Source organism: Temnothorax curvispinosus, unplaced genomic scaffold (genome assembly GCF_003070985.1).
Source record: "Temnothorax curvispinosus isolate PA1 unplaced genomic scaffold, ASM307098v1 QBEX01010932.1, whole genome shotgun sequence".
Lineage (NCBI taxonomy): Eukaryota > Metazoa > Arthropoda > Insecta > Hymenoptera > Formicidae > Temnothorax > Temnothorax curvispinosus.
In genome coordinates this window covers 118,936-140,880 of record NW_020220712.1, presented here as the reverse complement: position 1 = coordinate 140,880, position 21,945 = coordinate 118,936, and the positions used below count along the sequence as shown (strand labels likewise).

At 46.2% G+C, this 21,945-nt stretch overlaps 4 protein-coding genes across 7 annotated transcripts; 2 read left to right on the top strand and 2 right to left on the bottom strand.

Annotated features, from left to right (window-relative positions):
- The first annotated feature begins 25 nt into the window (after nucleotides 1-25).
- LOC112460932 (GPN-loop GTPase 3) lies at nucleotides 26-1,362 on the top strand. The gene is made up of 2 exons (XM_025025879.1): nucleotides 26-384; nucleotides 669-1,362. Exons 1-2 carry the CDS (start codon nucleotides 206-208, stop codon nucleotides 1,240-1,242), a joined length of 753 nt encoding a protein of 250 aa, XP_024881647.1. The 5' UTR covers nucleotides 26-205; the 3' UTR covers nucleotides 1,243-1,362.
- A 26-nt stretch (nucleotides 1,363-1,388) lies between these two features.
- On the bottom strand, nucleotides 1,389-4,069 carry LOC112460931 (PHD finger protein 12). Of its 2 annotated transcripts, none has more exons than XM_025025877.1 (5): nucleotides 3,880-4,069; nucleotides 3,531-3,730; nucleotides 3,174-3,421; nucleotides 1,961-2,982; nucleotides 1,389-1,840 (listed from the first exon to the last, which is right to left on the bottom strand). In XM_025025877.1, exons 1-5 carry the CDS (start codon nucleotides 3,925-3,927, stop codon nucleotides 1,457-1,459), a joined length of 1,902 nt encoding a protein of 633 aa, XP_024881645.1. In that variant the 5' UTR covers nucleotides 3,928-4,069; the 3' UTR covers nucleotides 1,389-1,456. The 2 variants fall into 2 exon arrangements, with proteins under 2 accessions (XP_024881645.1, XP_024881644.1); XM_025025876.1 differs by having other exon boundaries at nucleotides 3,144-3,421; nucleotides 3,880-4,067.
- Nucleotides 4,070-4,118: 49 nt separating this feature from the next.
- Nucleotides 4,119-5,419, top strand: LOC112460933 (39S ribosomal protein L18, mitochondrial). 2 transcript variants are annotated; one of them, XM_025025881.1, is made up of 4 exons: nucleotides 4,119-4,207; nucleotides 4,294-4,619; nucleotides 4,735-4,848; nucleotides 4,934-5,419. In XM_025025881.1, exons 2-4 carry the CDS (start codon nucleotides 4,426-4,428, stop codon nucleotides 5,163-5,165), a joined length of 540 nt encoding a protein of 179 aa, XP_024881649.1. In that variant the 5' UTR covers nucleotides 4,119-4,207; nucleotides 4,294-4,425; the 3' UTR covers nucleotides 5,166-5,419. The 2 variants fall into 2 exon arrangements, with proteins under 2 accessions (XP_024881649.1, XP_024881648.1); XM_025025880.1 differs by lacking the exon at nucleotides 4,119-4,207 and having other exon boundaries at nucleotides 4,229-4,619.
- Nucleotides 5,420-5,998: 579 nt separating this feature from the next.
- On the bottom strand, nucleotides 5,999-21,943 carry LOC112460934 (protein Wnt-5b-like). Of its 2 annotated transcripts, none has more exons than XM_025025882.1 (8): nucleotides 19,570-21,943; nucleotides 12,657-12,757; nucleotides 8,994-9,259; nucleotides 8,694-8,874; nucleotides 7,603-7,714; nucleotides 7,338-7,440; nucleotides 6,914-7,081; nucleotides 5,999-6,770 (listed from the first exon to the last, which is right to left on the bottom strand). In XM_025025882.1, exons 2-8 carry the CDS (start codon nucleotides 12,740-12,742, stop codon nucleotides 6,583-6,585), a joined length of 1,104 nt encoding a protein of 367 aa, XP_024881650.1. In that variant the 5' UTR covers nucleotides 12,743-12,757; nucleotides 19,570-21,943; the 3' UTR covers nucleotides 5,999-6,582. The 2 variants fall into 2 exon arrangements, with proteins under 2 accessions (XP_024881650.1, XP_024881651.1); XM_025025883.1 differs by lacking the exon at nucleotides 19,570-21,943 and adding an exon at nucleotides 13,691-14,286.
- Between the last annotated feature and the right edge of the window lie 2 nt (nucleotides 21,944-21,945).

The window sequence follows — 21,945 nt, the reverse complement described above, 5'->3', positions numbered from 1 at the left end:
TAGTTGGAGAAGTATACGTATACATTGAAGCGTGAGAAACGTACATACAAGATTCTCACACTTTAGTGTAACAGCTCTTGAACTAGTGCCGCCAGTTCAACGATAGAAAACAAATCCATTAATTGAATACTAACACTTGCCTGAATGAAACAGCTCTATTAATATTTTGATTCTGAATTTTAAACAGTCCACTTACTGCTCAATTATGCAACAACATGCCGTCGACTCGGGAAAAACGATAGATGTTGTAAATTTGGATCCTGCAGCAGAACATTTTGATTACGAGCCTCTGGCGGATGTAAGAGACTTAATTCAGTTGGATGATGCCATGGAAGACGACGAATTTAACTTTGGACCCAATGGTGGACTTGTATTCTGCATGGAGTAAGTTACTTTCTATTGAACGCACTATTTTTTTTTATATATCCTTATATCTTATTGCAATATGGGTTCTTGAAATGAGTTATACCACTGTCACTTCATATTCTTTTGCTCTCGAGCTTTAATCTTCCCATCAATCTCTTATAAAACTGGCATACATGGGATAAGGGAATTGAATCTGAGACCCATCGATTACGAGTTCATTGTTCTCACATGGAGTCACGTGTCATCCTATCATTATTTTTACAATTAATGCTTTATGTGATAAAATCACTTTTTTTTTACAGATACTTGGTTGAAAATGCAACTTGGCTGGAAGAGAAATTAGGTGACACAGATGATGATTATATAATATTTGATTGTCCTGGACAAATCGAGTTGTATACTCATATGACTGTGATACGACAACTGATAGCTGTCCTGCAGAAACTTAATTTCCGTACATGTGGAATCTTTCTGATAGACGTCCAATTCATGATAGACGCATCAAAGTTTCTTTCAGGCACCCTGGCTGCCCTTAGCGTAATGATAAACTTAGAAATTCCTCATATCAGTATTCTTAGCAAAATGGACCTGTTATCGAAGAGCGCGCGAAAAAAATTAGACAGCTATATCGATCCCGATCCAACTAGTTTATTGGCAGATACAGAAGGAGATCCATGGAACGAGAAGTTTCGCCGTCTCACAGAGAGTCTTGGTAGAATTATAGCGGATTATAGCTTGGTGCATTTTTTGCCATTAAACATCAAGGATGAGGAAAGTATTGCAGACATAAAATTAACGATCGATAATACGATACAATATGGTGAAGACGCAGATGTAAAAACGAGAGACTTTGAAGAACCGTGCAAAGACGACTAGAGGATGGATCTTGATCATGATCGTGAAAAAGGAAAGTTATTTTACATTCTGATTGTTTACACATATGTATGGTATATTTCTACAATAATTACTAAAAGAGGAAATAAAAAAAGATAATACTGCAAGCACAGGAAACGCTCTGTTAATTCATTTTATATTGCTTTATAAAATTTTCTTTGTACAATGTGAAATATTTTATATATTACTGAATATTTTATCTATCTACATACGTATTCGATGTGCTAAATACGAACATGAGACATCCGAAGGCGATGATCGAGCCGTGTGCAATGATTGCACTTCCTTCCCATCCTTCCTCCAGATGCTCATTAATTCTCATATCACGTTTTATATTACATTTGCATAAGATTTTGTCATCCGTGTGTGCATATTCTTCCAAGCAAGCTGCTTCTTCCTTATGCAGAATAGTTTTTATCATATCAGAAGTCTCTTCTTCCTTAGTGATGTATATCGCTTTGTCAGTCTTTTCCTCTTTCATTTGTTCCTCTAAAACACGAGTGCAATCACAAGAATACAGCACGTGGTCCACCACCGTTCCGTATTCGCTGTAATTGAGTAATTCGTAACGCTTGGTCACCTATAACAAAGATAGACGACGATGAGGAAAGAAGAATGATCCTTTACGCCACGTCGTCTTCCTTAATCTCTTTTGAATTCTCTGTTAAAGGAAAAGTGTGTGCGTATGGTATTTACTTACCTCGTCGAAAAATATTACTGCGTGTTTGGAGGATGTGAAACCGCAGCTACCGTATTTGGACAAAACTAGGTCGCAATTCGGGCCGTTGCCGATAACAAAGGTTCTACGAGTCATGAATGCTGGTGGATTAGGCTTAGGGCTTAAAGAAAGTAATGCGGCTCTTGCTCTTCTATGACAATTTATTGTTTCATAACTCTCCCCGTCCGGATTTAATATTTGTTCTAGTCTCTGTTGCGCTAATGCCTCCAATACTGGCCTCTCTAACAATTGGACACCTTCTTTAATGTTATTATAATCATGGTTGCTCGCATAAAATTCGCGATTATTACATTCCTTAGAACTATCCGTCGCAGTCTCGCTCTCCACTTTACTCGTGTGTTCACTCACTTCTGACTCTTTCTGCCGATCACTTCCCTCATCCATAGTATTATCACACTTCACTCTTTTTGTTCTTACTTCATCGGTTTCTTCAGTTTTCTTATTTTCCACACAATTATCTTTGCTATCCGCTTTCTCAACGTCTGTCGGTTGCACTTCTTCATCTGTAGTATCTCTTATAGGCCATATAAGACCATCTTGATAAGAATGTACCGGATCTATGTGCGGCGGGTTCTCATAATGGAACTTGACGCTGCAAGGAACTTTTATTCTCGGACGACCCTCCAATCTCACCTTCGTCCGAAATAGTGGATTGGCAGCGCGCGCTTTACGTAAGAAGTCTAGTTTGACCGCGTGCTGATCTATTCGTTGATTCGCGTACTTGTCCCAGAGCTTTACGCGTTCTGTCACTCTGCAAGAGGTCAACAGATTCTGATCTATGAAGTGATTCGGATGATTGGGACACATCCATCGGCCGATTGGAAAAGCAGTCAGCGGTGGGTCCAAGCAGTCCTGATGAAAATATAATGGACAATAGTCACACGCGATTAACGGCGCCTTTCTGCAACTACGTCCACATTCGTAGCATAAACGAGCAGGCAATGGAACCATTAAGTTGCTATCCAAGCAGTGACTTTTCCCAACTGGAAAAGATAAAAATATTACGTTTAATACAAAAGTCTTAATCGATTCGAAGCAGTTACAGCAGTGTGACTGATATTTACAAAATTTAATTTTATTCCTACAAGAAAAAGGACAAAGAAAAAAGAAAAGAAAGAGTAACACACAATCTCATCTTGCCTACCATTGTTATACGATGAGCTTGGTGGTTTACCTCTTCTGCCAGATACGTAATCCAATTTATTGCTTCCCGGAAACATTATAGGCAACTGTAACTCCTTGGGTAATTCGAACTCCCTTGGATTTACCAGAGAAGCCGCCAATGTTAATACTTCCAGAGCGGATCTCTGTTTCTTTTCGTTTCCCTTCTCGTCCAAGAGTACTTCCCTTTTGGAGGCGCAGCGGCAGGCATAGCACAACCATTCTCCATTAGGAATGTCTGTCGGATCCACCGCAGGATAGCTATAAAGTAAAAACTTTAGAACTATGCTTCTTTTGCGGACGGCGAAACATTCAATATCTCGTAGCAAGGATTTCCAAAGCAGGTAGCGATTGTTCCAATCACACTTACTGGCACTGTAAGTGATAGGAGGCCGGACATTTGTCGCAGCATATAAGCTCTCCACCATCTTTACAAGCGTCGCAAAAGTCGCGATTGTGGCCGCGACCTCGCCTCTTAAAGTACGGATGCTTCTTCTCCTCCTTCTCCTTCTTCGCTTTCGCCGTCTTGGAGTCGTCGGATATCGGTGGCGCTATGAGAGCCTGTATTTGCTGATAAAAAAAAAAAGATAATTCGAGTAAGAGGCGATGTGGTCTTTCGCCTAAGGACGAATTAATCAGACCGTAGAGTAAAAACCCAGGACGATTTTTCACACACGGAAATTCGGGGTGTTAATGATAGATCCGCTTGTTCCGCTTACCGGCATCAATCCGCCTATCATCGGAAAACCATACTCGACGGTACTCATTTGGAAAACGCAGCGACGAACGTTGAAAATAATCAAAATTATCCCTTCGTGTTCTCTGCGGGTCTCTGCCTCCAGTCGATCAGTGTCCGCTCCGTCCACTCTCCACCACCATGCACCATTCCTCACCGTCTCTCGCGCACTAATGTGGCGCTCACCGAGCTGTTTTGCTGGACGCAGTGGACGCCACTGGACGCAGCCATTGACGCGTCCCGAAACTCATCGAAATTCGAGAGATATAAACATATTCGCAAACTGTCCAATTCGTCTGCAAGAATAGTCGGTGTGTATTTTACAATTTTCTCATTCATGTTCTCACAACGTTCTCATTCATATCGAAGGAGAACCTAACCTAAATTTTTGTGAAAGAAACAGCACCTGTTCCGAACTTAAAAAAAAAAAAGGAGAAACGGCAACAATCGTGGAAGCCGAGACTTGAAGACTTCGACAAGAGTGACAAGGTAACGAGCGTTACGATTCGAAGCGACGGTGTCCAAGACCATGTATTCGGCGAATGCACGCGCCGGTATTGCTCGCGCGTTTTTCGCGCACCGTGGGCTGCACGACAACGTGGAGCTGGTCGAGAGGTGCACGGAGATCGTGAATCGAAATCCGCGGAACTTGGAGCGGCTGAGGATAGCGAGGAAACCCAGCGGTTATCATCTCAATAATCCCGGGCATTCGTACTGGCACAAGTAAGATTGGTTTTTTTTTTTTTTTTCAAGTTTCAATTACCACGAACAAACAAGACCTATATTCTCGTTTTCATTACAATCAGTTTAATCAGACTGTCACTGTGTCAATTTACAGATTGTTCCTTGTTAAGAAACCGCGCTACATTACCGCGGAAGTGCGCCACTTTGAGAATGGACCGGTTGTTACAGCTTCCAGTGCGGAATGGGCATTGAAGAAACAGTTATATCGGTACAAAGATTCACAGTCAGATTATCTATTATTATATATTTTCTCCTCTAATTTTTTTCATCCTGTTGTAACGCAAATGTTTCAGGACCACTGATGGTTCAGCCTATATTAATGTGGGACGAGTGTTGGCTCAACGTTGCCTGGAGGCTGGGATCTGTGAAATAGAGATTGATGCTGCGTTAACTGGAAATAAATGTGAATTGTTGATCGAAGAATTGGAGAAGAGTAATATCATTCTGACTGAGCCGCCAGTGTACAAGTATCCAAATTCTTGGGACAGATACCGACCGGAAAAGCCATGGGAGATCCACGAATAGTCTGCTTTGTCTCCTCTATATAGTAATATAAACAGATTTTTAAGTGCAGAGTGAGAAACGAAGTGTGTATGTCATACAAACAATGTGTGCTTCTCGGTGGAAACCAAATAAGGTGAAACTTGGTGAGTGATATAAGATATTTTATTATCTTAGCATCTATTCACTGTGAAATGCCGAGTTTTGTACATTACAGTATCTAGGAGTAAAAATAAATAATTGTATCGCTGTTAAATAAACGTCTATAGTCTACTAGAGATGTAACGCTGTGACTTAAAAGCATGTCATTACCTAAGGCAAGTACATTTTGTCAGACATGGTCTGCGATGCGAATGGAATGTAACGTTACGTGATTCTTATCATAATGACTGTAATAGAAAATTTAAGTTAAGCTAGGTATACGTACATATACAGATTGATACAGAAATGATTATGAAAATTGATGAATTTGCCCAGTGATTGGGTGTAAATATTGGTATAAGTGTACCGATTTAGAGATATTCCTGTGTCATTCTGTACATGTAAATTAAAAAAATAATTTTGGATTTCTTTCAGCTTCCTGGAATCATCTTTTTTCTCTCTCACCGTCGACGTTTACAATATATTCTATATTCGAACAGTTGGTACCTTAACTCGCAATATTCTTAAGTATCTCTCTTAAGTTCTTAAGTATTCCTAAGTAATCCGCAATGTTGCTCGTTTTTGCCGCACTATTTTGCGGTTGCTAAAATAAATCGCTTGCACTGAGCAAATAAATACAAATGCAATGAACACTTTAAATAATAATTTACGTTACAACTATTTTTTATATATTAAGTAACTATTGTAGTTATATATAAAGAGTAGTGTAAAAAGGAATAATTAGACGATTGATAAATTAATTTAACGAGTTTTAATATGGATTTTTCATAGGAGACTAAATGCAATTTAAGTTTATATTTTACTCGTCTCCATTAAAAGAATCGCGTCAATTGGATGATCGTAAGTTGCGATGCGCTTAATTCCTACGAACACACAATTAAAAGTTTCTTGATTTGCTTAAACTTTTTTTGTAGGCCATGAATAATTTACGACAAGACTAACTCATTTCCCTGATAAAATAGATTACTTAATATTCTGATAAAATTTATCTTTTAGATTACCTATCGCAGTAATAAGTAATATAATATTGCATAACATACATACATGTATCACACATACACGCATATTCGCGGAAGAGAGAGGCTTTAATAAAATTTATTTGATGAGTAGATTTTAAATTAAAAAAGTACCGCTCAAAATTCATTGACTGTGAAACAATAATGCCGCCGTTACCAAGATACGATTATACTGTCAGTTGTACCTTCGTATATATCTTCGACGATGCGAGGACAAGTCCGAAAAAGAATTATGAAAAGAAAAAGAAATAAATAATAGCGCGCTATTTGCAAGTGTGTATATCGATATTCTTCACGCAGGTCTTGCACTCGACGAAACAACACCAGTGAAACTTGCACTCGCATCTCTCCTTGATGGTCGACTTCTGCGTGTTGTATCCCCTGCCGCAGCAAAGGAGATTGCAGCCGTCCATGCCAGACGAGGTTCTATTGCATAATCTACCCTGCGTGCCTGTTGCAAAATAATTCCAAATAATTCGAATATCTTATAAACATTCGAAAAATTAAATCTTGAACCTCTTCCCGATTTTTCCTAAATAAAAATACTCGATAAAAAATGCAACATCTTCGAGAGAGAGAGATAGATAGAGCTACCTAGTGATCCCAGGGTGTCGTTCGGGAGGCAGTAATTCGGCGAGTCGTCCAGATAGACCAGATCGTTCGCAGTGGGTACGGAGAACCTGGGATCGCGCATCGATAAGCGGCCGCGCCGATTCACTTTGACTTCGGTCGCACCGTCGTACTTGTCCAACAGAAAATCGCCTGAAAATGCACAAAATTGCGTTACCGTCTGCACAGCATATTCCCCGAACGACGTAAGTGTCTATGACATCGTACAAGTATCCAAAAGGTATCTTAAATAACGTTATTTAATGATATTTACTATTTAGGATGAATTTTTTTAGATATCTTCAGTCGACGTCAAAGAAACGCCCTAAAGAGCATTTAAGATGTCTTTTAAATTGTCACTTGGACTTTGCATTGTTCGGCGATGAGGGATGTTAATCGCCAGACCTACCGATGTCGCGAAACGATGTGAGCTGCTGCCAGCAGGTGATCAGGCTGCAGCTTCCGGAAACGCCGTGACATTTGCACGTCACCTTGGACCTTTTGATGACGGCCTGCGGGAGATGTATGGTCGGCGCATTAGTTTCGTTTGCCGCCCTTTTGGTTCAGCGAATTCGCATTAAATCGCGCGAAATCGATACGCGCGTACATTTAACGCGACGCGACATTTAAAGAGACATTTCTCGCGCGCGAGCTAAGAAAAGAACGAACTTTACCCTGCGACCGGCCTCATTGTTGTGCAGATTCATCAGGCTCCTGCCCTGCTCCCGGCTGCCCCTCTTAAAGCTGCGCTCCCGCTCCCGCACATCAACGAACGCCTGCGTGAATCTGAAACGGACGTTCGTTCACACTAACTTCGATAATTAAGTACTACATCATGATATATAAATTATATCTCTATATATGTATATACATAAAAACTAGAATATCTGTCTGCGTACGCTATTAACTTCTGAACCCTTTTTGACCAATCTAGACCAAATTTTGCATAGTTACTCTTTAGATTCTTGCAGAAAATATACCATGCAACCTTGATATTCTACTCCTCCCTGATTTCTTCTCCTTGACACTTTGTAATAATTAAAGTTTAGTGCACTATTATATATAAAAAGCTCGGGCAACTCCGAATAATTTAAACCAATATAATTTTATATCATACGATGTGTAGTTAATATTACATTAAATCAAATATAAATATAAGTAGATATTTATCTCATGTCTTTCGGCTTTAAAAGGGTTTACAAAATATTAATTCCAATAATATATTACGTACTGAGATCACAAGTCTAACGAAAATACGACAATACCATTTTACCAAATACAAATAAAAATTATATTAACAAGTAGTGGCTAAAAGAAATTGTTTTCGGAAAAATACCACGGTAATGTATCTCGACTGTTATTATTATTGAAATATATGACGACGGCAGTCGTTATCTATAGGTATGCGCATGACTCTTGCGATCCATCGATGGACCATCATTAATCAAATACCGAAGACCGGTTACGCTGTGTTAATCAGATATAGAGAGTTAGGAAAAATAATCGCGCGCAGAAACATCGTCGCGCGTATCTTTTCGCGCTGGGACAACATCTTATTACCGACGAAAACATGCCTCAAACCAGTTTCCCCGGCTTCTCCGTGACGTTCGCGAGGAGAGAAAAAAAAACACGAGGGAAAAGAAAGAAGGGAAAGAGAAAAGGAAGAGTGTTCGCCTGTACTCCTTCGAATCTTATAAAAGCCACTAAAGAGTGGCTTTTATAGGACCGGCGGTTTACGCGATTCGCGCGACGCGCTCGCACTTACTTGTAGCCGTACTCGAGATTATCCCCGCATCCGCCCCAGATCCAATCGCGCTTCAGATCCTTGGGCCTGCTACTCCTGGAACATCCGCACGACGACAGCTGGCCGTCCCGGCAGGAACGGCTGACGGAGTAGACCACTCCGGCGGCGGTGATCGCGTGAACGAACGCGGTCTCCCTGCTCGCTGCAACGGACAGCGTCGTTTCAATTAGAGAAAAAAAAATAGATGAAAAGATATCGCTCATATCGCTGTCGTTCGCACACGCTACGGTTCCTGAACGTTGGCATTAGCGCCGATTATACCTATTCTGAGTATCGGACCGAACACCGTCTCGTCGTGGACGGTGGAGCAGTTCCACCTTCTGTCCCTGAACTGATGCTGGCACTCCATGACACCGTACTTGGCGCCCTTGGCCACGCTGAACATGTGGTCCACGGACAGCTGGCAGAGCTTTCCCTGGCCCTGGGACAGGCCCTTCAGACCAACGCAGATCGTGGAGGCACTCGCGTCAAACGGTTCCATTGACTGCGCCGGTTCCAATTGCGGCAGGTGTCGTAGACCCAGATTTCTATAGGGGTACAAAATAATAACATAGTTAAAAAACACTTGCAACATCAGGTTTCAAAGATGGATCTAGACTTTCTTTTTTTTTTTAAACATTGGGATTGATTGCAATTTTCTGTTATAGGAAGTCTGGAGAATTCTAGGATTCTCATTTAGGAATTGACTAAGTTCAACGGCCGTTTCGAGAACTCCACGGCATCGACGAAGCGTCGGCCGCAGTCCCCTTATAACTCCTGGAGATTTGTTACGCCGATTATATAAATTCGGTGCGGGGCGGCGAGAGTCCGTCCGCGCGTCCGTGGGCGCGGAGCGGCCCTTGGATTTCCTCCTTAATGGCGCATTTGTGAGTCAACCGTGCGAGATGATGGAACGGCACCGTCAAAGACAGAAGCCGGGGGTCGGGCATGGCCGGGAAAGGGCCCCGCCAATCTGAAATTCGAAACGGACGATCGTCGTCGCGGGCGAAGGTTCCAACAGCTCCAGCGAGCTCGAATCGCGTCTCCCCCCTTGTTTATTCCCGTCGAGAATCGTCCGTCGAGAAAAATCCCCGGGAAATACTTGGTTGACGAAATCGCCGATCCAGGGTAGATCCAGGGGATTTGAACGCTCGCAATTTCTGCGCCAGTGACTCCGACAAACTACCTGTTTACCCAACGACGACCGATCGATCTGCCGTTGCTGCACGCGCGATTTGTGTAAACCGCACATTTGTAGTTTATTGCGACAAGATTTAAATCCTACATTTTCATATATTACAGAAAAAATGTAGATATTTAGAATGGTCATGACAAAGAGGACACCCTGTGTAAGATTAGATATGTTGATACTTGATATTTGCACGCACAAGGTACTATTCTTCTGTTTCAGACAAATTTTACGCTGTGCGATTTAACCCTTTAGTGCGCAGCTTTGCATATATGCAAAGCGAATTTTCGATGTATACTCGTGTATTCTTTCTTATGAAGTTCGAACTGAAAACATGCACATTTGTAAAGGGCCTTCTCTGGCCCTTCTGGACTTCATTCCTTTCTGCCCCCCCCTTCTTTAGAAAGTCAAATTAGTAAAGAATTTTGAAAAAAAGGTTTAGAATTAAGCAGTCATTATTTATTTAAAAAATACTCAGAATGCTACGAAAAATTGCACATTTAAAGGTTGAAAGAGCAACTTTTCAATTATATCTCGTAATCTCAGGTCTGGATTTCCGTCTCGCAATCGCCTTCGTCGCCGGCTGCGACGTGCGCAGCGAGTCGCGACAACCTGCACGGCGACTCGGTGCAATGCAACCTGGACGACCTGCGCGAGCGTGACTCAGGTGAATACTCGTCGGGATTGTCGGCCGGCGATGTGACGCGACCACTTGAGATGTATCAACGGCGTGCGTTACTTAGGAATTTCTACAGCGCAATTATTGGAAGACTATCGTAATTTCATCAAGCCGTTGGTACATTGATTACTGTTAGTGCATTGATTCTACGTTAAAAGTTGAGTAACTTTCAATGCCCGAGGCAGTGTATGTACAATAAGAATAAGTAAGATTTATTAGCGGGAACAAACAGCCACTTTGAAGTGGGAAAAGGAATGCTCGTCTCCGGGCTGTTTTCTTGTCCGGTATCGGGAAAAACAGAATCCCGTAACAATATTCTTCCCTCCCTCGCGTCGCGGTCCATCCGAAGTATCCGCTACGATCGGAAGAGAGAGAAAGCGAAGTCGTAAAAGTCCACGCGACCGTCTAGGGAGTGTAATAGACGACATTAATATTCTGGAACACGCTCCGGCGACGATATATCATCGGCTTTACACTCCCCTAAAACAATGGCGCGGACCGGGGGAAGGGGGCACGCGCGGCAGAAAGAGCGATAATATTTCGACGGGGTACGGCCCACGCAACGCTCGCGCGGGGCACCGTCGTCGTCGCGACGTGGGCCGCGGGGCCCGCAAAATAATGCCCCGTGTCACCGAAGAGATTGCGGCTACATCCGCAGCGACGCGTATATATTCGCATATACGGGGTGTCCCGAGGCGATCGCGAGGCCGCGCGCCGCGCGACGAAATGGGATACTGTCAAGTGTAAAGGATCGCGCCGAGTAATTAAGCAATCGGGGACGATTAGCTGGGCGACGTAGAAATTGCACGACGAGATACGATAAAGGAGAGCTAATGCGTATACGTCGGAAATGCGATGTGATTTCTGACTTCATGACTCTCGCTCCTTCAGTTACAGATTAGCCGTACAAGAGCGTGTCCGGATTGTCCGGAATCGGATCGGAGGAGCAACTTCAGGGGAGGCTTGTAAGCGCATTCCGATGAAAAAAAGCGGTCGGTTAGGCGAGGACGAGGATTTCCTTGCGAGAGATAGGGTATACGAGAGGTGAATTCGGCGCGAAGCAGGTCTGGGGCGATCCGACCGGCACACAAAGGCGCGCGGGCGTCCGGGACCATTCGGTGATTGGTCATGCTCACGCCGGGTAGAACACAGGGGCCGGAATGGCAATTCAGAGATTAGACACACTCCCGGCGAACGAGGCAGGGCGAACGAGCGACGTGGGGAACGAGCTACGAGCTTTCGTTCGCGGCGAGAAAGAGAGAGGGGTTTTCGGGGGCCACACGAAAGATACGCTCGTTCGGATTCCCACGATGCTCGTGGGCACAAAGGCCCATAAATCTGGAATCCGCGTGAAGAATCGCGTCGATTCGTCTCCTGGCCGGCGACGTGTCGACCTAATCGCGCCGGGGACGATCGTCGCCGCGTAATTAACGTTTAAATACGTTTAATTACGAAAATTAAATACAGTTTTTGTCGACGAAGAGATCGCCAGTCGATTATATCTCCCGATGGAAATATAATTCGACGATTCGAGACGGTGGTGCGACTATACCGTGAATAAAAAGGGCGCTTACGATTCCTGGCGGGAACGAATTCGATCGACACACTCGGCGACCTCCTCTTTAATGAGGGGTATAAAGAAGCAGAGATTATTCGAGATAAACTGCTCGTTTAGCAATTCAGTGAATTAATTTGCTCGATAAATTCATTTATTCGCTCGCCTCTCTCACGGTACTTGATGGCGTCCGCGCGTGGTATACAGAATTTCAATTAACCGAGTCGACGTCGATCATCGAAAATTCAATGAAACGTTAGAGCGGCACCCCAGCAGCGGGGCCGTCGCGTCGCGTCAGTTCATCCTTCGATCGGCGATATCTAGGGCACCCCTTGTCCTTCGACGTCGGCTTATTTTAAGAGTCGCGCGAGCCTAATGAAAAAATGTAATCGCGTCCCATCTAACTATAAATACGCGCGTGAAAACCGCTTGACACCTTCGATCCACGTCCGACGCCGCGGGGAAAAAGGAAGAGAGGAAAAATCGTCGCGTCACGGACGAGCGATACCGAGAAATACTTACATCCAGGTCCCCGGGACCGTCGTGGCGGCTGCGGCGGCGACCATCAGCGATCGCAGGATCAGGAGTGGACCATTGCGCATCGTCATCCTTCTTCTTCACCCCTGCAAGCATCGGAGGAAATCGGCAATTTTGTATTACGAGCATCCGCGGAGCGTTCGCGCGGAGGCACCGTATTAATCGCTTCATTAGGAAGACCGCCGGCGCAGCCGGCCGTAAATCGTGCCTATGTAGCCGTACGAAAAAGGAGCGGTGACCGCGGAACGGTGAAATCAAGGTCGGATCGATGCATCACCCGGTCGCCGGCGGAAAAATCGGGTCTCAATTAAACGCCGCGCTCAGCCGAAGCGGAATCTTGACGCTCGCGCGAAGCCTAGAAACCGGGGAAACTGAGGAATGGCGATTCGTGCCGCGCTTTAGAAGCTATCAAAATTGAAGAAGTTAAGATTAACCATATATATACATATCTCAATCTAATTAGTGTCTTGATTAGGAATTTGGTAAATTATAATAAAAGATGATAACGATCTATAATCTTCTTATAAAAACTTCAATTTTTTTTCTTGATTGAACTATCTTCATTCGAGCAATATATAATCTCATTTCAAGATTTCGATCAGAATATTCTTCTTTTCTGTGTAGCTTTTGAAGACTCGAAGCATGGGAGATCATATAAACTCTGCGGCCGGATTAATTACAAATTACAATTCATCCATTGACGATACATTTGATTATTCAGACGCAGATGAGAATAACTCGCTTTGATCCTGGCCAGGACTCATTGTCAGTAATGTACACGAAGATATCGCGACGAGAACAGAAACAGATCTCGCACTTCGGGCGATTAATGCAATCCTTCTTGGCGTCTAGATAGGCGTATTCGGTCAAAGGCGCGACAGGGTGACGCGAGATCGACCGACAGGCTCTGCGAATCGTATAACTCAACGCCCGTTGATATCAACAATTTGTGCAACGTGAGAGCGATGCCGCGCGATACAGGCGCGCGCAAGGTGTAATGTCAAAGCTGTGGTATATACCATAATCGTCCCGTGGGCCTGGTTGTCTCCTCGTCCCGAGGTCAGCCGGTAGTCCACGGGGGACAGTGACGTAGCCGAAACGCGCGCGGACCCGCGCGCGCGAAGCTCTCACGTCCGTTTTCGTTATAACGTCAAGTGCCATCGCATTATGTAAATAACGTCGAGTAAACCCTTTAAGATAACGGTGCGTCGCGTCGCGAGGTAACCGAAGATTTCGTCATCCCGATCTAATTACTAGTTCAACAAGCGTCCCCACAAACGTTCCGGGACCTCTTGAATTCCGGGAGATTCCTCTCGCCGATCCCCGCGATCGCCGATCGTTTCTGCGCGGAATTCTCCACGCGACGGGGGAAAGGAGAGACGGTAGCTCCCTGGCCGCTTTCGCGGACCGCTAGCTCTCACCGGTGGCTATACATCCCTGTGTCCCTGTGCCCGCGCCGCGCGGAACGGGTATACACACGTGTACAACGCAAGTGTATGTACACGCGCGCTCCTTGCGCTCATAGACGGCACATCGCCGTCTATATCTAGCCCACGCGATCGGCCCGGCGATATTAGCCGGCGCATAAAACGCATTTGCGATCACGGCGGGAATGCAAACGGCGCGCACTTCGGCGTCCGCGTCCCCGCGCCGAGCCGCGCCGCGGAGCGGGCGGACGCGCGCGGATTATCAGCGGTTAAGTATCTCGCGCGCTGGAGGCTCGCGGCTGAACAAGACATGACCGAGGCGATATAGGATGCAATAAGCGCCGTTGCGTCTGCTACGGAATGAGCCAATTGCCGATTCCCTATGGCTGCGTCGTACCGGCGTATAGTTATAATGAGCAACAAAAGGAAGAGAGGCAGAAGGCGAAAGAGAGAGAGAGAGAGAGAGAGAGAATCTCAAATCTAATATTAGGTGCACGTGCATAACGACGCACTTTGCTCGGCTACTCGAGTAGTCGCGCTTGCATAATCCCCGTGACAGAGGCCGGCAACGCGCTGGCTGCCGAATCGTAAAATGCGATCGTAACGCGAGGCACGATTATAAAACGGTTCGGTTTCGCGGCGCGCGAAGCGACGATTTACTCACGTCGTTAACGCGATATCGCGGATCCTTCGCGAGGAATTGGTAAGGGAGAAAAACTTGCAATTAAATACAGAAGATGTCATCTTCGGTCGGGCTGGATCTTGATAGCCTAATAATGATAATTCTTGTTATTGAAATAAGGCTCGTTTTGCAGAGCAATGTAAGGGAATAATGGGCCAACGATACGCTTAAAAAAATTCAAGATATTATATTAATAATAAAATTTATTCGTAAATAGAATGGGTAATATAATAAATAATGTTCCTGTGTGAATTTTGTGTACTAAAAAGAAAAACTTATCAGTTAACGTGTGGGATACACGGGTTGCGAAATCCCGTTCCTTCTCCATCCTCTCGTCCATCTCGAATTTCTGGATTATAAATGACGATATCGCTTTAAACACGGAGTCGCGTTTAAAGCGAGCTTAATGAATTGCTTATGCTCGCTTTATTGCGTGCTCTCGGCCTGTCGTATAATTTAGCGTTATCTCAAGTTCTTCAGCAACGAATTTATTCAACGACGTGATACAGCTGATAAAATGCCGATCGCGGTCTCGGAATGCAATCGCGGGAGGAAAAAGAGTGAGCGAAATTCACGTTTAAGGATCTCGGGGACATGCAGGCGGATCAGAGTCGTCGATATCCAGGTAGGCCGTTAATTGTATTCACTAGATAAGACGGTGCGCGTTCGAGGGTCCGAGTCGCGTCAAACGGTCCCCCCGAAAGGGGGCAATAGGCTCTAGATTTTCACGGAGCGCGCCAAGATGACGACTCGAGCCCTCTTAACGAAGCTGGAAGCTAAGGACGGAGTGTACACACACTTGAGGTGCGCGTACGCGGAGGAAAACGAGAGCCTACCGGGGCCGAGAGACCGCGGCGAGAGTGGGCGAGAGGGACAACGGGGAGGTAAGGAGGGGCACAGGGGATGCAGAAGGGGCCCCGCGAGAACGGCAGAGGAAGGAGAGGAGGAAACGGGAGATGAGAGAAAGAGGAAGGTCGGAGGAAAGGCGGTGGAGAGATCGGGAACCTGGACGCGCGGAGGAGCACGGGGGTACGCGAGTACAGTGAGACCGGTCGACGATTGTCAATACAGAGCCTGCGCGAGGATACGACTTGCTAGAACAATTCAGATAGGAGAAAAACCAGTCAACTGCGGAAACACAAACTCCGCTCGATGGGAAGGATCGTTCTGTCTCTTAGGAGTCTGTACGGTGCTTCGCATAATCCAAGGACCTGTAATACAACGTGTACTCGAGAACCCACCGTTGTTTTGCAGAAACCAATCGCGAAATCAATCCTGAAAATACGGAATGTTTTAAAATAGACTTTAAATGCTCTAAAATGGACTTTATCAATCTGCTGGATCAAGCGCTCGATTAAACCCTCGCTAATTTCTTGATATCTTTTTTCAAGGCGGCCGGGCGAGGTGTTCGATAAAGAGTCATTCGAGGACACAGGCACTGTTTGGTAAAACCCGATCGAACGAGCGAAAGCGACCGAGGACCGAGGCGCGAGGCGCGAGTGGAGAGTACTCAGAAAGATTGCAACGACGCTGAAGAGTAATTACGTACATCAAGAGGGAGACGGTCCCTTTTTACAGACACGTGAAAGAAACACAAAAGGCTCTCGTCGGACATTGTAATCGTTGATTACGCTCGCTGTACGTGCGTAGGTATCCGGCACTCCATCCAATCGTAACTCATAACTTTTACGACGCTTTCGTGAAGGTACCTTATTAACATTCAGCCGCACTAATTTATCCTCGGGAGAACTGACTTTTAATTGGGAGGTATCGGAGTAACGACGTCGTATTATACCTTCTCGTTTCGAATCGTAACGCACGTGACTATAAACGATACGGAAACTCGTGGATTTTCTGACGGATCAAGTTTATGTGTACGGTACCCGATGGCGCGTTAATATTGATACACGTATTAAGAATCCAATTTAATTTGATAACAAATTGAATGCGACGAGATTTACCGGCTGATCGTGAAAGATCCCCGCTTTCGGAAACGACGCGCACGAAAAGTCGGAAATTGTCTCCGCAAGGGATCGTCAACGTCGAGCCCTTTCTCTCTCCTCCTCGATCGAGGGTAATCCAGGATAATCGCGCGACTCGATCTAAGATAATGGAAGTACACGAGCCTCGTTGTCGATCATCGTCATATTACGAAGTCCGGATCGCGAGCGCGTCGTTATATACCGTCGCGCGTCTCTAAACGTTCCGCGAAATGATCCTCCCCGGTGATTACACCTCTCCGGGGCCAGTTCAATGCCAGGTTCGTCGTACGGCCCCGTCGGGGCTCCCACACGCGAGAGCTGAGCGTGTAATCGTCGATGATGCGTCTCGTCGCGCGAAATATCTTTTGTACCCGGCGAATATTTCCGCGCGGGGCGCGGCTAATGGCGGCGGCAGCGGTCGTAAAACGCGACAGTTTTAAAACGCGCTTTTCACCTCGTTTAAAAGGCGTCGTCGCGGGAACAGCGGCGAGCGATGCGATATTATTCACCCGATAACGACCGCCGTCATTAAACACAACAATCTCTCGGTACTCGGCGAGAGATTAAGCTCCTCTCCTCTTACCGCGTCGCGCGATCGTACCATATTTTTCCGATTGTCCGAGGATATAAGGACCATCTTCACGGCGAAAAGAAAAATTCAGATCGAAAATATTTTCCCGAAAACATAGAATGGAAATCGGGTCGCGTCCAGCTTTCGTCTGGAAAAATTGTCAGGGATGTCAAAACCAAGAAATATTAGGGATATTAGGGCTAATTCTAATTTCTAATACATTAGTTATCGATCCTTGTTGATCGTCCCTTAGGAAAATAACGTCCCATGAGGGAATGGTTTCAGGTCTACGGAAATGAGATCAATGACGCTTGCCGGAGCATGCCTATATATTGTTCGTGACGGTCGCAAAGTGGAGCAAAGTACGAGGCATAACGGAATGGTCATTCGCGAGATGAACTCCGGGCGAGCCGTTAAAAAGGGTGGGGAGGGAGGCTCGCCTATTAATCCACCGAGACATCGGTAAATCATTGCCGGTCCAGCGACTATCAAGCGGAAATTCTCGCGACTCGGCTCGGCTCGGCTCGTATCTCGAGCCGATTCTCTACGCTCGTTTACCGATATCTGTCTCTCTCTCCGCGGCGATATCTCTTCGGGAATCCGGTAATCTTTGTCCGCGAGAGAGCATGCCAATTTTTCACGTCAATTATGTTCCAGATGAAATCAAACGAAGGGGCACCGCCGAGATCGCGGACGGGAAATTCGATTTTAAGCGAGAAAGTTCCGGCAAGCGCACGTTCGGATATGTTTCTTAGAAAGTTACGATTTATATGCATTGCGCCAGCACGAACGTTACGAGAATACATACTCGGAATATTTAAGAGTTGATCCTCTCCGCTGCACGCGCGCGACGTTCGTCCTTTTGGAGTATAACGGGCTCGGAACGGGCCGAATTTCGAAGCGTTCGACAGACAGGCATCTGCGCGCCTGCAGAGATATTACTTTATGTAAAATCTAGAATCACGCCCGCGAACAATGGCTGAAAAGTGAAAGGGTTGAGCGTCCTCAGAGTCGCGACCCTCTCGCGACGCGACGCGGGCGAGCGATCGCGCCGATGAAAGCTTATCTCGACGGTCTCTCTCTTTTGAGTATCGGACCGCCACCGTACACCGTCATCGCGTATACTATAACGACCGCCCGCTAACGAGATCCTGTTACGATGGCTGACAGTTGTCTGAACGCGTGTTTCGATCCGCGAGGCGCTGCGTCGTTCGCGCGTTACGCGCGTGTATTCTTCGCCGAAAGAATCTTGTTACAGCTTTTATCACGGGGAGACCGAATTCGCAATCGCGCTTTCGGAATCGTGTAATTGTATTCTAATTATTCCCATTCCTGTTCTTAGTCGACATTTTTACGGATACTTATTCTTTTATCGTGTGAAGTATGCGTTCAGCTTTAAACCGACAAAATTTATAAGTTTATTATGATCTTTGGCTGTTTATACAATACTCGTGCGTATGAAGAAGAGTTACATCTACGACGTATACAAAAGTATATATCACCCCTGGGCAATAAATTCTTTACAATGATTTAATAAGAATGCATCAAAATTTAAATCGCTTATCGATTTAAGTATGTGAATTTGTAAGAACGCGTGTTTTGTTAACTATATTATACTTTCGAGACGTATCTGTGTTACTTATTGTTTTGATACTTTTGATGGATCATCGACACGAGGTTCGAGCGGACGAAAAATCATCGATCGAGGAGTGTCGCTATTTAGACGCGTTGCAATGAGTAAAACAATCCGAAACGAAAGTGAAGAGTTAGATAGACGTGGCGCACGTTCGCTAGATTTTTGTCGAAGTACTTTTCCTGTATCAATCGCGTTTCTATCATTAATTAAACATCTAAACAAAAACCATCGATTTTAATTGTCTGACCGGTTCACATCCTGCCGACTCCATAGATTTATCTTTCCAACTATAACTGTTTGGAAAAAATTTATAAAATTCATACAATAATATTATTATTAGGCTACCAAGATCCAGGCTGGACAGTGAATGATGTTTTTTCTCTCCAATTGATTATACAAAATAACTATAAACTTTTATGCTTTACAGTTTGATAAATAATAAAATTTTGTAATTATTATACGCTCTTATGTTCCGACTCGGGAATATTTATTATCTCGAAACTAATAATCGTGCGGCGTTCATCACGACGAATTGTCCATTATACTAAACTCGTCGGGGTGAGCCACGGCGAGTTGCCGTTTAATTGAATAATTACTCACCGGAACGGAGCAAGCCGCAGTCGTTAAGTATCAGAGATAATTGCGCCCCGGCTCGACTCGCCGGGATAATCTTGTATCGTTCGCTCGTCCTTCCGCGATAATAGCGCGATCACGAGTGCGAATCGATCTCGCCTTCTCCTTATCGGGGGGAAAATCACCCGCGACGGGACCTCGTCCTTTGAATCGTGAATAGTCCTTCGGACGGAAACGTTCCTCTCCTTCCTCGCGCGACACGACTCCGCGCCGCTTCACGTCTCATTTCGCGGCTCATAACACCTACCGGCTCGCATAATTGGTTCGCCCGAGTCTCTCTCGGGTCGCACGGAGAAGATCGGGCCCGAGGATCTGAACGAGTACTCCGGCCGTGGATCGAGTACTACTTGCGCGATCCTTCCCCGGCCCCGGCACAGCGCGGCACAGCGAGCGGCGCGGCGGAGAACGCGTGCTGGAAGAGCGAGATTTCTTCTCGGAGCGAAACCTGATCGCCTGGGCGAGCTGCTCGCGCTCGGTCACGCCAGCGCGCGATTGCGATCTTGATGGAATAATTTCCGCCGAACTCTTTCGCCGCCGCGTGCCCGAGTTTTAAACGAGTCGCGGCCGTTCGGCGCGACTGAACGCGAGGATCCCGCTTTCGAGCCTCCGAGCTCTCTAAGGATACGTTCGAGATGTACGATCGTCCAAGATCGCGCCCTCGATCCTTAATGCGTAGCGTTAATTGCCGCTTCAACGAATCTCACGACGTCGAACTTATAGCTCAACTGTGTTCCGCTCGGATGCGCCTGCAGACGGTCGGCGTTCTTGTTCTACTGGAGAACCTGTCATCCGATCCAACGTCCGAGATAAAAGCGAGCTACCGAGGTGCATTATTCGATGATCCCTCGAGCGCTCGTTTTTGTATGTCGTATAAAGATCCTCAGATTCTTCAGCATTCGTACGGTCGATTTGTCATATATATAATCCGATTTTCTTAAATCTTAAATCTTTTCCAACGAGCGGCAAGATCGGTATTGCTGACGACGACGATCTCGGCATAGAAGACCGAAGGACTCTGCTGAAGCTTAAAAACCGCTAGATCTCTATCCGCCACTCGCCAGGCTCCAAGACTATCGCCTTTTCTTTTCTGGACGAGCTCTTCGGGGAACCAACGGCGTTTCTTGATCAAAGAGCGAGCGGTATACTTCGCGCAGAGCGACTTCGTCAAAGTCGTCCGGGTGAAGAAGCCTGATGGTCCCGGCGGAATCGAGCTCCCGGAGGATGAAAGAAAAAAAAACAAACAGACTCTCGCGGCACCTTTCACCGGTGGGGGCACTTCCCGGAGTCTCGTGTCCTGCGGCGTCCTCGTATCTCGCGGCAAGAAGAAGAACGTCGGAGGAGATGTGTCGCCGAAGACTCGGGGGCACTCTTCCACAACGGAGCTCTTTCCCTCAACGGGGGACGCGGAAATGACCTCGTTGGTGAACGGTTGCTCCTCCTCGTGGTGTTATCGGAGGGCCCTGGGAACGCTGCGAAACCGACCGGCGCGGCGTGTTGGTACAGAATGATCGCGGCAGGGTCCACGAGCCTATGGTCCCTCTCTTTTCGCTCTCCCTCCCGCTCCTCTCCTCCCCCCTCGTTCTGTCTCTCTCCTGCTCTCTGTGGTAGTCGCGTACCCCTTCTCTGTCTCGTCGACCAGCGCTTCTCTCTCTCTCCCTTGCCCTCGCACTCGATCTCGTTCTCTCGCTCCCTCTCTCGCTTTCTCTCTCTCTTTCTCTCTGTCTCTCTTACCGTAGGCCCGCGGCTCTTTCTCTCGGAGAGGGAACCCCTCGATGGTCGCACGAAACCCGCCGGCTGCTTCTCTCCCCTGCTGCTTTTCTGCCTTTCCGTTCATCTCTCTTCCGTTGCTCCGCTCGCCGTATCTTCTCACTCTCTCTTTCTCTCTTTGCCTTACTCGTTTTCTTTCCCTCTCTCCCTTTGCCGCGCGGTGGCTGGTTCATTGGTTTCATCGGTGCACCGGCCCGGGCTCTCCGTATTCTTTTCTCTAATTATACCGTTACGTGCAATCGCCCGTGTCAATTAGCAGCTCCTTTCTTTCGTTCCTCCTCTGCGCGCGCTTTTTTTTTTTTTCTCTCGCCACTCTGGCTGGAGATCCGACGTGGCGTGCAACCCCTTCGAAGGGATCGCTGCGCTGCGCGAGGGAAGGGAGAGGAGGTCGAGGAAGCAGGGCAAGGGGTTGCGGCGCGCGCGATCGGACCCGCCAATTAATCCTCCGCACTCCGCATCCTTCGAGCCGCTCCGCTCGTGTAACAAGGCCGCCACTCTAGCAGGGATACCCGAAAATCCTGAAGACTTCTTTCAGGGCCCGATGGGGATTGGTGTGTCACACAAATATATAATATC